The 19,155-nt window shown below is 32.3% G+C and overlaps 1 protein-coding gene across 7 annotated transcripts; it reads right to left on the bottom strand.

Annotated features, from left to right (window-relative positions):
- Window positions 1-1,547: 1,547 nt before the first annotated feature.
- LOC134721913 (uncharacterized) lies at window positions 1,548-10,694 on the bottom strand. Of its 7 annotated transcripts, none has more exons than XM_063585208.1 (5): window positions 10,262-10,481; window positions 9,066-9,102; window positions 7,233-7,340; window positions 2,689-2,937; window positions 1,548-1,856 (listed from the first exon to the last, which is right to left on the bottom strand). In XM_063585208.1, the coding sequence occupies exons 3-5, from the start codon at window positions 7,333-7,335 to the stop codon at window positions 1,582-1,584; spliced, it is 627 nt and encodes a 208-aa protein (XP_063441278.1). In that variant the 5' UTR covers window positions 7,336-7,340; window positions 9,066-9,102; window positions 10,262-10,481; the 3' UTR covers window positions 1,548-1,581. The 7 variants fall into 7 exon arrangements, with proteins under 7 accessions (XP_063441278.1, XP_063441277.1, XP_063441280.1 ...); XM_063585207.1 differs by having other exon boundaries at window positions 9,066-9,149; XM_063585210.1 differs by lacking the exon at window positions 10,262-10,481 and adding an exon at window positions 9,521-9,601.
- Between the last annotated feature and the right edge of the window lie 8,461 nt (window positions 10,695-19,155).

Consider the following 19,155-nt stretch of genomic DNA (forward strand, 5'->3'; position numbering starts at 1 on the left):
GATTACCAACAACTTGTACAAGAGCTACCAACATGGTTACTAATAACTTGTACAAGAGCTACCAACAGAGTTACCAATATCTTGAACAAGAGCTACCAACATGGTAACCAAATACTTGAACGAGTGCTACCACCAGGGTACCTGTTTACTTGAACAAGAGCTTACAACAGAGATACCAATCACTTGAACAAGAGCTTACAACAGGGTTACCAATGACTTGAACAGCTACCAACCAGGTAACTGTTTACTTGAACAAGAGCTTCCAACAGGGTAACCAATATCTGGAACAGCTACCAATAGGTTTACCAACGACTTGTACAAGAGCTACCAACAGGGTTACCAATGACTTGTACAAGATCTACCAACAGGGTTACCAATTACCAGTACAAGAGCTACCAACAGGGTTACCAATGACTTCTACAAGAGCTACCAACAGCCAACAGGGTTACCAATGACCTGGACAAAAGCTGCCACCAGGGTTACCAATCACTTGAACAAGAGCTACCAACAAGATTACCAACAACTTGTACAAGAGCTACCAACATGGTTACTAATAACTTGTACAAGAGCTACCAACAGAGTTACCAATATCTTGAACAAGAGCTACCAACATGGTAACCAAATACTTGAACGAGTGCTACCACCAGGGTACCTGTTTACTTGAACAAGAGCTTACAACAGAGATACCAATCACTTGAACAAGAGCTTACAACAGGGTTACCAATGACTTGAACAGCTACCAACCAGGTAACTGTTTACTTGAACAAGAGCTTCCAACAGGGTAACCAATATCTGGAACAGCTACCAACGACTTGTACAAGAGCTACCAACAGGGTTACCAATGACTTGTACAAGATCTACCAACAGGGTTACCAATTACCAGTACAAGAGCTACCAACAGGGTTACCAATGACTTCTACAAGAGCTACCAACAGCCAACAGGGTTAACAATGACCTGGACAAAAGCTGCCACCAGGGTTACCAATCACTTGAACAAGAGCTACCAACAGGGTTACCAATCATTTGAAAAAGAGCTTAAAACAGGGTTACCAATTACTTGACCAAAAGCTTCGAACAGGGTCACCAATAACTGGTACAGCTACCAACAGGCTCACCGTTTACTTGAACAAGATCTTCCCATTGGGTTACCAATAACATGAACAAGAGCTACCGACAAGGTTACCAATTACTTGATTAGGATCTACCAACAGGGTTACCAATAACTGATACAGCTACCAACATGGTTAACAATACCTTGAACAAGAGCTACCAACAGGGTTACCAATAACTGAAAGCTACCAACAAGGTTACCAATGACTTGTACAAGAGCTACCAACAGGGTTACCAATAACTAGAACAAGAGCTACCAACTGGGTTATCAAGTACTTTAACAAGAGCTACCAACTGGGTTATCAAGTACTATAGCAAGAGCTACCAACAGGGTAACCAATTTCTTGAACAAGAGCTACCAACAGACTTTTCATGCAACCTGATAAGAGCAATAGCCTGCTAGAACAGAAATCAGTTGGATGACCTGTATTAAGCTATTTGAAATGTGTTATATTTTTAATTCTATAATTATTAATCATCATCATCTATTGATTTAATAGTCATCAACAGCTGTCTAAGAGGTTGTTTTGGTGTAGAGGTGCACAGTAAACCTTCCTCAAAATCGAAAGGTATATGATACTTGTCTTTGAGAGGTGTGTGAAATTCACTAGGTTTTGAAACTTTCTCCTCCTGTTTTGTAGTATGGCGTTCATTTGAATCTTCCATAGAAGCACTTGTAACTAACGCTTTGTTTTCATGAAGATGATCTTCTTTGTTCATTTCACAATCTTTGGAGAGATCTTTTCCTATTAAAAGAATATTTATAGACTTAAAAGCGTCAGATGTGTAATCAAATCGTATTATGATCAATGATAATTTTGTCAACAAATAATTTATCCTCATAAAAAAACTATTTTAAGCACTGAATATTAGAATGTTTTGATATGCAGCTGGATACTTTAGACTTTAAACCCAATAATTTCACTTACTCTACGTTTTTTAAACAAATACATTTAATTACTGTTGTGAACAGGCACTTCCATCGAATAAAATCAGAGACAAGTGCATGTGGCAGTGCAGTGGTCGTATTTATTGCATTATTGAAATAAACCCCTCTAAAATATTGATATCACAGCATTGGGAACTGTTCCTTCTCAGACTCTTATCTTAACACGATTTTTTTTCGTGGCTGACTCTCTTAAGATTCTTTTCATTTGTAGTGAAAGCGATAATACTTATGATCAAAGAAATCAGCACACTCCGCATTAAAAGCGGTACGTTTTCACAAAAATGGGCTATTGAAAAAAATAAATAGGCGAAGTCATTAATCTGTCGCTAAATTTGACTATATACGATGTCGACACTAAAATTTCCTCTTGTAGTTTTGTGACGGTTTGCTAAAATGTCATTTCCTTGTGTGTATCTAATAAGATTTGACTAGGTTTGACCTTTGTACCTGCACTGCATGTTCTTGTATTTCAACAACACGGAAGCTCAATATTACATTCTAGTACATCATTTCTAAAATATTTATATGAGGCAGATAGTGAACACAAGATGGTCTGATATAAACAAGCTTGGATTAAATCATGTTTTAGTAATGCATTTGGTTCTCTGCTTCCTTGAATAAAATAATACCTGTCGTTTTCCGCCGCCTTCTTTTCCATTTGAAGAAGACAACAGTGACCATAATGATAATAAACAGGAACACCAAACATCCTGCAATTATTCCCGCCAAAACAGGTGTAGAGAGTAATTCTGTAGTCGTCTGCTGACGATTACAAATGTTTTCGTCGCTGTTGTCGCCACAGTTGTCAATTGTGTTGCAAAGATCGCTGTCCGGAATGCATCCGGAGTTAGCACATGTGTACTCGTATGGGCCACATCCTGTAAAAGTTAGAAAAAAACATGATAAAGATAAACGATGGAGTTGTTAGCAAACAATGTAAAAGATAAACTTAAAACTTATCATCATAAGATAAAAACACAATGATTGTACAGTGATATACATTCATAAATGTCTCCCGGGTCGAAATACCATAAATAAAAGTACTTTTATTTCAAGGTACTGTATAAATCCTCGCTTCGAATAGCAATAAAGTGCATCCTATGGTCAACACTAAGTCATTTCTAGATCCATCACTGCGAAAAACAACATCGAAAGTGATTCGATATCCCTATTCAGATCAAACTTACAATCGCCGAAACTGTTTCCAAAGTATTTAAATGAAACAATTAAAGCTCTTCGGTTCCGATATCGGACAGTCCGACTTTAGTCTTCAGGCTTCATTTAGAGTCTTTATGAAAATAAGACGATGTGGAATAATTGCAAATGAGACAGCTCTCATGCATCAGAGACATGTAATTTAAGTATAACTGTAAGTTACAATAGGTTCAGTGCCACCTTCAAAAGGAACAAAGCCCACAAACTACAAATTATGTAAACTAATTTAATCGGGAAAAGTAACGGCTGGTTAATGGTAAAAAAACAATAAACGAAATGAAAAATATAAACCGCAACAAACAACAATCACTCGGAATTGCGGGCTATAGACTTTTCAAGAGACAAGTGACAGCAACACATATCATACAAATCAATAACAATCATACCACATCTCCTTATTTTCACAACCTATAAAAATGTTATGACTATGGCTTAATTCATCAAATCGATACAAATCACAGTACTGGAAGTAAGTGACTGGAAGCTATTTCTAACCCAATAACTACTACATGTAATTATAATAATCATGACTTTAAACTCAACAAAAATATCAACAAACTCCAATGGATTTATTGTAAAGATTGCACTTTTCAAATACACGGTGGGTATGGTTGTCCTGCGAGAGAACGTACTGTGCTGGTGATTTGGTCCTGACGGGTGCTGGTGGGTCCTGATTCTGTGCTGGTGGGTTTGTTTACATTGTATCAGAACGGCTTTAAAACGACTGTTTTGTTGCTTAATTTTTCTCCGGTGTGTCACAAGTACCATGCAAAGTATATTACAACAATATTATATTGCAAAAGTCGTGCAAGTTCGTTAAACGGAATTGTCCTGACGATGTGCTGGTGATAAGAAAAACGGTCCTGGTTCTGTGCTCCTATGTCCTGGTTCTGTGCTTTTATATTTTAGTTAAAAGCGGCATATATTCAAGATCATTGATGCTGTACTGTTATTGACTTATTAGCTGTTGTCTGCTTTCTTGAAATTGACATTGTTGTGAATCTGTTTACTGTTATTATGAGAGAAAAAATACCCCTTTTTTATTTTTTTTTAAACTAACTGTAATCTTATTTATTGGCCTGTTAATTGTACCCTTCTTGCCCCCTTTTTAGATAAGAAAACATGTTTATGATTTTCGGGATTACGATCATTTTGCAAGATCACCAAAATACGTTGTGATTTATACAATACTTATATAAAGTAGATGATGTGGTATGTTTGTTGTCAATGGACAAATTTCCATAAGAAACCAAAGGAAGTATGTGTTGACAACCATACGTCATCGTACGACCTTCAACAATAACCCATAAAATAAAAATGTAAAAGGTTTGCATAAAAATGGAGAGCAAAAATATAGAACAAAGGACTTTCTGAGCGTTTGAATTATGTCTTTAGCAGCTTAAAACACATTTGTTTGTGAACAATTGAGTGCTGACTATAAGAATGACAATAGTATTGCGGGTTTGTTTGTTTGGTGTTTTTTTGGGGGGTGGGGGATGGGGATAAGTTAGAGCGAGGTTACAGTGAAAGCTTGGAACAGTTTCCCGTAAAATTTAAAAGTTGTATTGTAAAAGAAAAATGTATCTTATAGCTATTAAGAATCACTTGCTGTTAGATTTTTCCAACACATTTTTTTTTGTCAAAACGGTTATCATTTTTTTTTCTTTTCGAAAGTTCGATAGAACACTTAAAAAAAAATCACTATTTTATGAAAGGGCAGGCTAGAATATGTCAGAGAATGAAGACGAGATAACCTAGAGAACACTAATAAAATTAATATTTCTTAGCTTTTTTCATTTCAAAAAAAATATGTTTGATAAAGAATTACGGGGAAGGAAGTGAACAATGTGTCCTTCTTTTCTATATATAAAAATTTTTGAATAAAAATAAAATGTGCCTTGATTATAATTGAATATGAGTAAATGGAAAAAATACCCAACTAAAATACACTTTTATTTTAATATTGGTAATATCACTAAGCTTTTAAGTTTTGTGTGTCAAACACACTTTTTTTTATATTGTGAATTCATAGAATTATTATTTTAAAATGTAGCCTTAATTTATATTTAAAAAAAACTGAATCTAAAGCCAGATATATCAACCATTTTTGTTTCGATCTATCCGTTTTCAGGACTTTAACAATCAACAATAACACGCCTGGAAAGTAAAATGCGTACTCGGCTGTCTATAATCGACCATTTTTAGACACCACAGGCTCCTAAAAAAACATGCCGGGGTGGAGGTTCAAAGATGCAAATTAAGTACATATATCAATATTTTATCTTTTCGTGTACGGTTTATGACCCCTCCTGTGGCCTGTCAATTCCGAAATGTGCAAACTGCAATAGTATCAAAACAGCACAGACAATGAATAATAGAGATATAATTTTGTACATATATCAAGGTGAAACTTCTTGCAAAGCATTATTATTTATAGTTCATTATTGTATTTAGTAGAAAAAGAGAATTTAGTGAAAATAAAATCACTATTTTTGTAGAAAATTCACAGACCTTTGTACAGAGATTTTTGTTATGTTTAGCATGGGATCAACACAATGGTTCATTACCGATTTAAAAAAATCTAAATGTCTATCTACCTTGCACATTTCAGAAAATTCAGATCAGATAACGAAACTGGTTCCAGCAACATTTATAAGCAATTTAAGATTGTGAACCTCACAGTTTCCATTCACCACAAATATTCTCGTTACAACGAATCATTTTAAATACAAAAATACGTGTTGCATGCAGCCTTTTATTTATCTATTAATATATGTATACGGATAAAGTTATGAAAGGCAGCAGGGTCATCAGGGTGAGGAGTCCATGTCATCTGAAATAAATGCTAAGCATAGATCTAGAAAGCGACATATAATCATCACATTAAAAAAAGTCTCTTCTTTTCGACTTTTTTTCGAACAAATTGACACATAAAATGAATTATATAGTATTGTGGAATTTTTAACTTATTTTAGATACTATATATTGTTATCTGATATTGGACGAAAGATGTTGCCCTTTTATGTTATTATGTAATACAAGTTCAGATCATTTGAAAACACATATTAAACAGTCAAATGGATGCACAAGAGCTAAAATAGGAGTCATAGATCCTATTGGCAACAACTATCTGGCTAATTTTATTGATTTTGTAACATTTGTTTCAAATATGACCAACTTCTTATCAAAAATCACCAGCACCGTATCAGGACCCACCAGCACAATGACAGGACCCACCAGCACAGTATCAGGACATGAATAAATTGAGAAAATGCTAAATTTTAATAAATTGCAATGTTTTTTTCACAAAATCGTTTTGTCGTGTGGATTGCGGTATAGAAAGCCTACTCTATGAGCATTTTTGTTTTATTTTTTCAGTTCGAGATTTTCTGAAAATGAGCCTTTTTGTGCTACGCTTACTGAAACAGTTTAGAGGGTCATTTTTTAATGGTTCATATATGAACCCATAAGAAACGAAATTGAAAAATCTCAACTGTTTTCTTCCATTTTTTATGAGTGAAAACGTCAAAAATCATCATTTTCGTCTTTGTTTACATTTTTTCATTGATCACCAGCACCCGTCAGGACCGAATCACCAGCACAGTACGTTCTCTCGCAGGACAACCATACCCACCGTGAAATAGTAAATATGGCATTATTGGCATAGGAATAAAGATAGAAGTCAGATACATGATATACGTCAATAAGATAACAACTCAATGACAAAAATGCATACCAGAAAAAGACCCAGAGTCTTCAGCTTGCAATAAGAGTACTTTTATATATGCAATGTATCAAACACTAAATCGTTCCCATGTCCCCTTAAAAAAGTTAATCCGAAACATTCAAAGATCTATCAATACCAACAAATATAAACAAACAAATAAAAAACACATAAAATATATGACTTTGAAGACTGTACACATATGTGTCTGACATTTACAACCAACATACATACCTGTCCGACATGGGGTCTCTCTTGTAACACATGTATACGGGGAACATAGTTTGTAATCTGTCGGATTAATTTCACACTTTGTTAAATTTTTTACATTCTCCATTTTACCTGAAATAGAATTTAAAAGGTTCAAGTTGTTTATATTTGTCTTTTTAAGATACAGTATTTGATTTGGTTCATAGGGATTGCTTCTATTGTCAAATATCTGTGGTTTAATATGTTTACTTTTTATATGAAATAATTACATAATATATAGTGAACATGTTGAATGAGGTTTTTTTATGTGTTTTTACAAAATGTAGTTTATTGAAATAAATATCAATTCTATTGTTAAATCATGTTAAATAAAAACTACAAGCATTTATATCATTCAACCCTTTCTACATAAGAGAAGCAACGTATACCAATTCACACCGCACACTTGTGATAGTTGAAAAATAATTTTCGTCTGGCCTCTTATAGTCAGTTAACTTTTTTCAGCAATTTTTTATGAGTTTAGCCCATGTAGTTTTCTATTTTTGTTTAACTGATGCGCGATTGTTGAAAGATTGAGAAATTCATATTGAAAACTAGGAGTCTGTGACATTATAAGTAATCTGGCGAAAATAAAATAATTCTGTGATTTCTCTATTATATATCCGTCCATTTAGCTTGTCAAGATAGATCTTCATTTTAATCAGATTGCAACATTGATGCCAAATTCACAATCGTTCCCGGTTTCAGGAACCGCTGAAAATACACATTGGTCAAAATCTTGACAAGACATTTAGTACAGGTACGCATAACACTAAGTATTATCAATCTGAATGAGACATTGAAGGTTTACCCTTTTTATGCCCCATTTGTGGGCATTATGTTTCTGATCTGTGCGTCCGTCCGTTCGCCCTTCCGTCCGTCCCGCTTCAGGATAAAGTTTTTGGTCAAGGTAGTTTTTAATAAAGTTGAAGTCCAATCAACATGAAACTTAGTAAACATGTTCCCTATGACATGATCTTTCTAATTTTAATGCCAAATTAGAGATTACGGTATCCCTTTTTTACGGTCCACTGAAAATAGAAAATGATGTACTTTGGACACATTCTTGTTTTACTTATAAAATGTGTAGTTTTAACTGATATGCTAAGTCGAGTTCGTTAATTCGGTTATGTTTGTTTTTGAAATTTACATCGAAAGCCATTAGAGATAACAAACATCAAAAGATTATCAACAAAATAATCAGCCGTCGATGAGGTCAATTTAAGACCCTTAGTTAAAGCACAATTATAAATTCTTTTACTCGAAAAAATTAAACACCAAATGTCATGATCATTTTTTATTAACTCCTGAAAATGTAGAGAAAACTATTTGATATATATCACGCTCATTTTGTTCGAATACTATACAATGATTTGCACAGATAATATAATGTTTACTAATAACAAACATTAAATTAAATTATATTTACTATCATAATAGTTAAAACATTAAAATCTGTTTAATTTAAATGCAATATGATTAAATTCAAATAGTTTCCACTGGACGTCAAGCAACAATCAATCAATCAATATTCTTATAAGCGAAAAATGTACTAACAAAACAAAATTTGTTATTTTTTATAAAACACAACCGCTTTAAATTTTAAAGGGTGGAGAAAAATAATTTTGTATATATCATTAAAATAATACGTGGTCATCTTGTTCAAGTGTTATCTAGTAAGATACACAGATAAAATTGTTTACTAATTTAGTTATTCAAACATTAAATTAAAACGATATATTCGATTTAAATAGTTTAACATTAAAACCCGTGTATTATAAATGAACGCTTAAATTCAAATTTTAAAGTTTAACTTACCAAGACCCAAAGAACCTCCTATAATCGTCTTTTACATCTAAAATATTTATAAAACTGGCCTGAGGATAGATTTTCGTGACCTAGCTGTAATAAGTTCGGACAGGTATTTGAAATTCCAGTCTACATAAATCTACATCAATCTTATTTTCCATATCATTTAATGTCAACATGATATCTTAACATAGGACAACGTCTTCACAGTGAAGTTTATCTACCGTCTGTGTATCGGTCATGTTTAGTTTGCTTATATTAGACATATTTACATTCGGTCCGTCAAGTAGACCAGTGTCCGAATGCGATATGAAACAAATAATGTATCTGTATAGTTATATCTTGATTTTGTTTTAAGTTTAACATTGATTTAGACATTTGAATGTAACATTTCATTTCGCTTTCTGTTTCAAAATTTAGAATAAGTTTAATATTTTTTCTGCAAAAAAATACTTCAAACTCACAGTTCAGCAACAATAGTCAATATTGGACGTATTCCACGTATGTGGACAATGGTTGGTAGTTTTCTCATTGGCAATCTTACCACATCTCTTTAATTTGTGTTATGTTAATATTACGTCAAACGAAAAGACACAAGCAATTAGTCTTGTTGAGAAGATACGATCAATTAGCTATACAGTCTTGTTGAAGCGAGAATTTCGAATTCTTATCATTGCGATTCCAATTTAGATAAGGTTAAATTACATTTATTTAAATTGCATACGTTCACGACTTAACATAACCTTTTATTCCGAACAATCCATCACATTGTTTGAACATGATTATAAAAGTATTTGTTTACAGCATGTAATAAACATACAAACATTCGGTCAGTATACTATATATTATATAAATGTTTGAAGTTATTACATGTGCATGCATATGATTACATAATTAATGAGATAGCACATGCCAACAATCCAATTAAAATACGGTCCCTAAGCCGTCAAGAAAATAAAGAAATTTTAACCAGGCTATGCAGGCATGCAGCCGATGCAGAGACGGGCAGTTTTTAATAAATATTTTAAACAATGTATGCTTACTTTGAAATAAGTTTAAAAAAATCATGACTGAACTAATAACTTTCATATGCATTATCTTATTATTACTAAAATTATGATGATTTGTATTATTTCGAGAGGAATCCAAAACTAATAACGAATGTATATACATTTTTTCTGACTTTAACAAAAAATGTGACTTACCGTTTCAGTGTGCCCTATAGAATTATCCAAATGGTGTCAATGATGACAGTTTGAAAGCCGGAAACTACACCTTGTTAAGCAATTATGAAGTGATCCATGGCCATAGGACATGATACTGTTTAGAGGTGTCCCGTTTCACAACTATAACTCTAATTGATAATAAATACTGATTTAAATACTTATCTGTCGGCCGGTATGAAACATTTACTGATTAAAGGTATAAGTTAATAAGGAGCTTAACGGTAAAAAAAAATATGAGTAATTACAATTTGTCATACATAATGAACATACTTGCTTTGTTTTTAAATTAAATGTTCTTGAATTAATTTTCTCACCTGGATCTATTCTGAGTCACCGTCTTAAATGTGTGAAAGTTTTTGTTATATTTTCATGGGAAACCCACAGTGGATATTATATTCCTGAGATCAATGTAGTTTAGTTTAAACATATTTTATTTGCGTAAATGTGCAAAAGGGATGAGACACAAGTTAATCAAACTTATAAAGTCTTCTCCCATAACAATTTATAACATTAGAATATTTACAAAGCATGCATACAAACAATACATTATGTATATATATATAAATTATTTGAACTCTGAAAAGGTGGTGTGTGGTGATGTGAGTGGTAATACACAATATGCATGTATTTGCACTTAATAATATGTTACATTACACAATTAGAAACCTCTTAGACTCTTTAATAAATTCATATACATTCTTTATAATTCTTTCATTTTCAACATTAGTTAAAGACTTATCGCCGGAGGTTAAGGTGTTCAAATTTAGTAGAGAGTTGTCTGGTAACCAATTTAGATTATTAAATAATTTGGTTCTTATATTCGAATATTTAGGACAATAAAAAAAGAAGTGACGTGAATCTTCGAACTTAGCACCACAACTACAAGACGGATCTGAAATAATGTTGACTCTGTTAAGATCATAGTTCAAAAAAGAAGCTGAGCACCTAAGTTGTGTCAATATAATATTGAGTTTACGATTGCCAAAGTCATAATGTTTTGGTACTTGGGCTTTTGAATTTAATTTAAGATTTTTTAGTTCGGTTTTAAATTTGCCTAAAGAGTCAATGTTACGTGTCACCACATTAAGGTTATTCCACAGTCGTATTGTTGAAGGTATGAAGGACTCTTGGGTTAATGAAAGTCTACAAAAAGGGTATATTAAATCATTCCCATTACGTAATGGATAAACAGCTGTACTTTGGATTGTTGGTGGAATTAAATTGCAAAGATAGGCTGGTGCATTATTATGCTGAATATTATAGAATAATTGTAATTTCCTTCTTTCTCTTCGTTCAGCTAGAGTTTCCCAACCAATCTCATCATAAATAATTCTATTACTTGTAAAAATAGGAAGACCTGTTACAATTCTGGCTGCCTCAAGCTGCAGCTGTTCTAATTTTTTACAATAACCCACACCCATATTATCCCAAACTTCACATGCATATTCGAGAAGCGGTCTAATAAAAGTCAAGTAAAGCTTTTCTAAGTTGCTCCTACTTATCCTGTACTTTAATTTTCTAAGTACATTTAAATGTTTAGATACATTTTTTATGATATTATCCACATGGGTGTTCCATTTAGCATCTTTACTAAATGTAACACCCAAGTGTTTGTGGAAGTCTGTAACTTCAATCCTCTTATCATTGAAAGTGAAATTCATTTCTGGAGTTTCAATGTATGAAAACAACATTATTTCTGTTTTTGCTGGGTTAAAGGACATCAGCCATTTCTTTGACCATTCGCTGAGCTCACTCAGGTCGTGACTGATCACTGATTGTATTTGTGTCGTGTCACGACTAGAGTAGCCCAGAGATGTATCATCTGCAAATAACCTACATAAGGAAATCAAGTGTTCAGCAATATCGTTAATATAGATAATAAATAACAGCGGTCCCAAAACAGAACCCTGTGGGACACCAGCTGAAATACTGCAAAGTTCAGAGGAAGATTGTTTAATAACAACTCGCTGTTGTCTGTTGTTTAAGTAACTTTGAAACCAATTTAATAAATTTCCGTCAACACCGTATGACTTCATTTTATGTATCAATCCTTTATGCCAAACTTTATCGAATGCTCTAGAAAAGTCACAAAAAACAAAACAGCTAATTTCTTTATTTTCTAATGAATTTAATATAGAATTATAAATTTCTAAAAGCTGATGAACTGTCGAATATTTTGGCAGAAAACCAGACTGGTATTCATATATTAACTTATTTCTGTGTAGGTGATTGAAGACATGTTTATAAACAACTCGCTCCATTATTTTCCCTACACAACTTATAAGCGATATTGGCCTATAGTTAGATGGTAACGAACTATCCCCCTTTTTAAAAAATGCTATTACATTAGCAATCTTCCAGCTGGTGGGATATTTGCATTGTTTTAGGGATTTATTAAATATTATTTTTAAGGGAATTGCTATTTTTTCAGGACACATTTTCAACATTTTATGGCTTATGACATCTGGACCAGATGCTTTATTAGGATCTAAAGTTTTAATTATATCGACTATTTCATCTATTTCAATTACCAAGTCTTTTAAAAAAATATTTGTTCTTGGCTTAATTTCGGGTATAGGAACACCTTCCTCCTCTAGGGAAGAAATCAGACTAAAATATTTATTTAGCAGATTACATTTCTCGTCGTCTCCGTACACTACATCGGCCATGCTTTCATCGTGAATAATATTATTAAGTGGGGGTAAATCACCAGAACCTTTAATTGATTTTATAAGCATTTTCATTATTTTCCAATAAGTTTTAGGGTTAGCCACGTTATTTAATATAAGATTATCCAAACTTCTTTCAAATTTTTCTTTTGCAGCTTTTTTCATATTATTTACTTTGTTCCTCTGCTTTTTGTATTTATTGATATCGCTATCTTTTTTAGTTTTTAAGGCTTTTTTACGAAAACGGTCTCTTCTACGAATTTCTCTTCTTAATTCATTGTCAAACCATGGTCGGTCATTGTTTCGTATATATACATGTCGAGTTGGAATGTTTTGCCTGGCTATGTCTAGGATTTTTTGAGTAAATATATTGCACATCTCGTCAACATCCTCAACATCAGAAAAAAGTTCATCCCAACTGACAGAATCAAGGTCTAAAGAAAATTTATTTAGATCTGCTTTATCGTACAACCAAATTTCTCTTTTGTATGATTTTGTTGCAAATATCGGACATTCTAAAAATATTACAGAAGCATCGTGATCACTTATTTCAGACGGTAATTTAAGAACGTCGGCAATTGAATATTTAATTGTATCGCTGATTATAATCGGGTCAAGTAATGTGCTACTATGTGCAGTCACCCTTGTTGGTTTATTTATAACATTTTCTAGATTAAAAAGATTCAATGTATCATATAATTTATTATTATGAATGGAAAATAAATCAGAGTTCAAATCTCCTGTTATAACAATATTCTCGCTTAGCTGGTAACTTAATCCCAGTGAATAATTAAGTCGTGTCCAATAGTCATTGTCCGTCCACTCAGGTCTATATGTACAACAAAGAAGAAATGATTGACCTTTACCTTTAATCTCGACCCATATTGTCTCATCAATATGGTTTTCGAGTTCACCTTTTCGTGCAATGGATATATCATCTTTTACATAGATTATAATACCTCCGCCTGCACTGTTACGATCCTTTCGGATTATATTCTTCGAAAATGAGCAAAGTTGCAAATCGTCAATGTTAACACTTGGATCTAAATGAGTTTCAGTTATAGTTACTATATCAAATTCATCAGCAAAGTTTTGGATAAAATTTAGCTTATGTCTTAGACTGCGTATGTTTATGTTACATATGGATAGTGAGGCAGTTTCTTTTAAACTTGAGGTAGACTCATTTATAATATCTGAGCTAGGACCTGGATTGGTTTCAATATTTCCAATAATAAGAATGAAATTTAAAACATATAGCAGGAAAACAATATTTATATTCGGATTTAAGCTCTGGAGTAGTGACAGAGAGACGACGAGAAACGAACATCTGAAATTGGTAAGTAATATTTCTATTTTAGAGCTATCAATTGTTTGTGAGTTTAAACTACCGAGACCAAATGTGCAACTACATAAGTTAAATAACCCGATAGCTGCCCTATACTGTTCTATACAATTACCCATTGGGTTTTAACATGGAAATCATACTACATAAAATCAGGCAGCAAAACGAGATATATACACCACCAAAACCACACACATCATCACACTTAACTGACGAAAAGTCCAAAAAAGACGAAAAATATAAAAATATATAAAACAAAACAAACAAGGTTTGAGATATGAGAGAAATCATTTGTTACTGAAATGGGAAATTTTTAAATATTTGAATACTTGAAACTTTAGAATAGCAAAAAAAATAAAAAAAATATATAAATTTTGTTTTGTTATACTCACGTTATTGCATGTATATTAATAAGATGATAGAACTTTACAAACTTAAAAATTTAAAAGAATTTTAGAATTTAACAATGCACAACGGATAGCAAATACTACGGGTGACATCAATCATACATCAATACAACAGAAAACATCACAGATATTTTATGAAGCATTTAGAATAGCCAATAAAAAAAAAAAAAAATATTCTATAGTGTAAAAATAAGAATAAATATAATAACAGCGAAATATCTAAATTCGACAATACATCTATATATACATTATATACATCATTTACTTACTACCTCTTTGACATTCTTTTTTATTCAAATTTCTCTAATTCTACAATAAGTCGCCAATGTTTAGGACTTTCTATTCGAACGCACCCTAATTTACATAACGATAACTTAATTCTTATGTCAATTATCGTCAAGTGAGGCCGATAGGGATTACAATGTTATTAATTGTTTAATATTTTATATTAACGCAGTTCTTACTTTGATAATTATGTTTAAAAAAAAAATATCAATATGTTTCGATTATGTTTAATATTATAAAGTTGTTAATAATAATTTTTATAATCATAAATAAAAAATAGACCCCAAGTCTGAACCCCAAGTATATATTAGTAAACTGTATGTTTTGTGTGGTATATAAGAATTTGTTTACATAGATCTTTAAAGCTGGAGGCATCTAAAGGTTTACAAGAAAAGGAAGTCTTAGTACATTTATCAACACGGACAAACTAGTTTACGAACAATTGGTCATTAACTTTGGATTATTTTGTGGTTCATTAATATTGATTTCATTTAGGTGTGAAAAAGGCATTTAAAACATGGATAACGTTATCCTTTTTTATTTTAGAGGGTCAACATATTTACTGTTACATTGTATGGTTTAGTTTAAAAAAGGGGAATACGCTTTTCATAATACTTGAACTTTTAAGCCCTGGCTTTTTTATATGTTTTGATATACGAAATAAGGTACAAAGGAAAGTCAATTTGACAAGCGAAAACAAAGAGTGTTTAAGATAAATGGTGTAATATGTAGGTGAATACAATTATTTAGATAAATTAAACAGAAACATATACGAAAAAAAAAAAGAACCGAAAAAAATTTAAAAAGAAAAAAAACCAAAACCAACATACATACATACATTTTTCTTTGGATTATACAATCTATTTACTATTATAATATTATCAGAGACATATAATACATATATGTATTATATGTCTCTGATAATATGAAAAAAAAATGATTGTGATATATAATAATTAAAAAAAAAAAAAAATGTCAATATGCATTGTATTTCAATTATTTCAACAGCTTGAACCAGAAAAGAAAACCAGAAACACAATTTATTAATTTTGTTCTAAGAGTTAACTCTCCATTTATTAGATTATTGTGAGTTATTAATTTTATTTCTCAGCTTCTGATTGTTGTTGGTTGGTTGGTGAAGTAATGTCTCGTTCCATGTCAGAGATGTCTTCAAAGCTATTGATCTGTTCCTTTCGACTATTTTCAGCCCTTTTTACAAATATGCGACCGTCTGCGGTCCAGTACGCGTGTATTTGGTTTTTATATTTCATCTGGGATAGTTTTTTTGTCAGGTCTGTTCGAAATTTGGTAAGATTCTCAGTGATGAAAACACCATCTTCATTGTGTTTCAAATATTTTTTGTTTGTATATACCATTTCTCTAGTACGATATGACATAAATCTAACAATGACTTGACACTTGCCATATTTAGCTTTACCAATGTAATCGTCTATAGAAGGATAAAATTGTATGATGTCATTCAACAATATGTGCACTTTTGGTATGCAGTAGAAAATGTGAAATCGATGACAAAACAGTTGAGATGATCAAACCTTATTTTAATCATATGCAGGTCATATATTGACGAATAGAAGCGATTCGATATATTGTACTCATCTGACCAATTCATGATCGACAATATGTGAATTAAACCTTATAAATTGATAACCAATAACATCTCATATTCTTTAAATTTATTTCCGAGATTATTGTATTGATATACAATAATACTAATTGATGGTGGCACAGATGTTTTGACTTTATTAAAGGAGGAAAGGGGGGGGGGGGGTAAAAATATCAGTCGAAAAAATTAGACAACACCACGGCAAAAACAAAACGATATAAATGACATGAAAACAGGCTACAAAACATGTACACTACTGAGCAATAGAAAGCCCACCAAAGATAAAACGGAAATGGCATGATGTGCTCAAGATGGGTCAGCAGTTCCTGCTCAAACATGACACCTGTTGTGTTACTTGATTATAATAAAGTATGATCAATTATACCTGTTCGAAAACCTAGTTTCATATCATTGCAAGATTGCCAAAAATATCATTGACTATTTAAGCATCTCAAATCACACATTGACGAATGGATAAACGTTCAATGTCATATACCAGTGGCATTGCCATAAAAGGGCACTCGATGATAAGATTATATGAGTATATTCGTCGCAGATGTACCGATTTTATAAACATTTTACTCGAAAGACTATGGTTTATTTATTGGTTTACTTCACTTTGAACTATAACTGTTACAATCAATGAATGCAAGGACTATTTTTTGTATGCCTAGAACAGATATAACTTGGGAACAAGCATATCTGGAGGGGTACATGTTCGGATTTTATTCCTTAAATGAACATATAGAAGAAAATATTAATATCTTGAATCGTTTCTTTTTATCTTTTCCTGTTTTTTTTATTTGTGCCGGGTTTTGCGTCATACTGAACTCGAGCTTCATTCCTGACTAGGGAAATACAATAACAACAGCAATATACCAATTAAGATTATATATATATGATTATAAAAAAAACCCGAAACTTATGAAGTCATGCAGTGAACATTTTTACTAGTTGCAGATATAAATCTAAACTCGTGTGATTTCTTGTTTAATTTAGTAAGCAAATACGTCACGGAAACTTGTGTTTTTCATCAGCAGTTTCAATTCATCAAACATCGTCTTTGGTATATGTCTATGATGCTTTTTTTTTAACACTCAGTCAATGAATTGTATAGTGATAGTCTCACTATAATAAAATCCTTGTCACACCATTTGTCACTGTCTGAGCTGGTCAGCTAGTTCCAAAAATAAATCGATTCACTAGTTGGCCGACGATGAACATTTATTTATGAACTCAATCCTCAACAACCGTCAACATAAAGAAAACCACAATCTAGACTTTAGTTTTCTTTATTTCTGGTCTGTTTTGTATTCTGTTGTTTGTTCTTAAGAAGATTTTCCCGTCTTTTACCATGATGGTGTCAGTTTGTCATCTGTCTACAACGAGTTTGACTATACAGAAACTATATATTTATATATATACAAAGAATATGATGAAATCATAATTTTTCAGTCAGTTAAATTGAAGTCTGGAGCTGGCATGTCAGTTAACTGCTAGTAGTCTGTTGTTAGTTATGTATTATTGTCATTTTGTTAATTTTCTTTGGTTACATCTTCTGACATCAGACTCGGACTTCTCTTGAACTGAATTTTAATGTGCGTATTGTTCAATCTAATTAAAATATTGATCTCTGATTACGTTATACTACATATGTAGTATAACGTAATCAGAGATTTTTAATTAGATTGCGTATTGTTATGCGTTTACTTTTCTACATTGGTTAGAGGTATAGGGGAGGGTTGAGATCTCACAAACATGTTTAACCCCGCCACATTTTTTGCGCCTGTCCCAAGTCAGGAGCCTCTGGCCTTTGTTAGTCTTGTATTATTTTAATTTTAGTTTCTTGTGTACAATTTGGAAATTAGTATGGCGTTCATTATCACTGAACTAGTATATATTTGTTTAGGGGCCAGCTGAAGGACGCCTCTGGGTGCGGGAATTTCTCGCTACATTGAAGACCTGTTGGTGACCTTCTGCTGTTGTTTTTTTTTATTTGGTCGGGGTGTTGTCTCTTTGACACATTCCCCATTTCCATTCTCAATTTTATTAATAATAACTTGTGAAAACTCACTGACCAAGCTAACACTTTATAAAATCTTTTTTTCGTATATGGTCATGCACTTTACAAATCCTTTGTATTTATCCTTCAGTTTATTTAAATTAAACAGTCAACTTTGACATCTTTTGGGTCTAGTATGAAGTTTAAAATAAAAAAAAATAAAACTGAATAGGCAGTCCATGAGTTTTTAGTAAAAAAAAAAGACAAGATATGAAGGTATGAACACACACTTGTCTCAGATTTTTTTGTATATACTTTAATTTAACACAGGTATATAGATTTTTTTGGGCAGACAAGCGCCTGTGAGGGTGAGACACTGCCAAAAATACAGGATGCCATCATGACAACACGATAATGTCTAAAAGGTCAGGATAAACTAAAAAAAACAAGGATTGGAGAGTGAAGAATAAAAAGGTAGTACAGAACTTACAACTCATAAAAAGGAAGAACGTCCTTGCCCCCCCCCCCCCCCCCCCCCATTTAA

Source organism: Mytilus trossulus, chromosome 6 (assembly GCF_036588685.1).
Source record: "Mytilus trossulus isolate FHL-02 chromosome 6, PNRI_Mtr1.1.1.hap1, whole genome shotgun sequence".
Taxonomy (NCBI): domain Eukaryota; kingdom Metazoa; phylum Mollusca; class Bivalvia; order Mytilida; family Mytilidae; genus Mytilus; species Mytilus trossulus.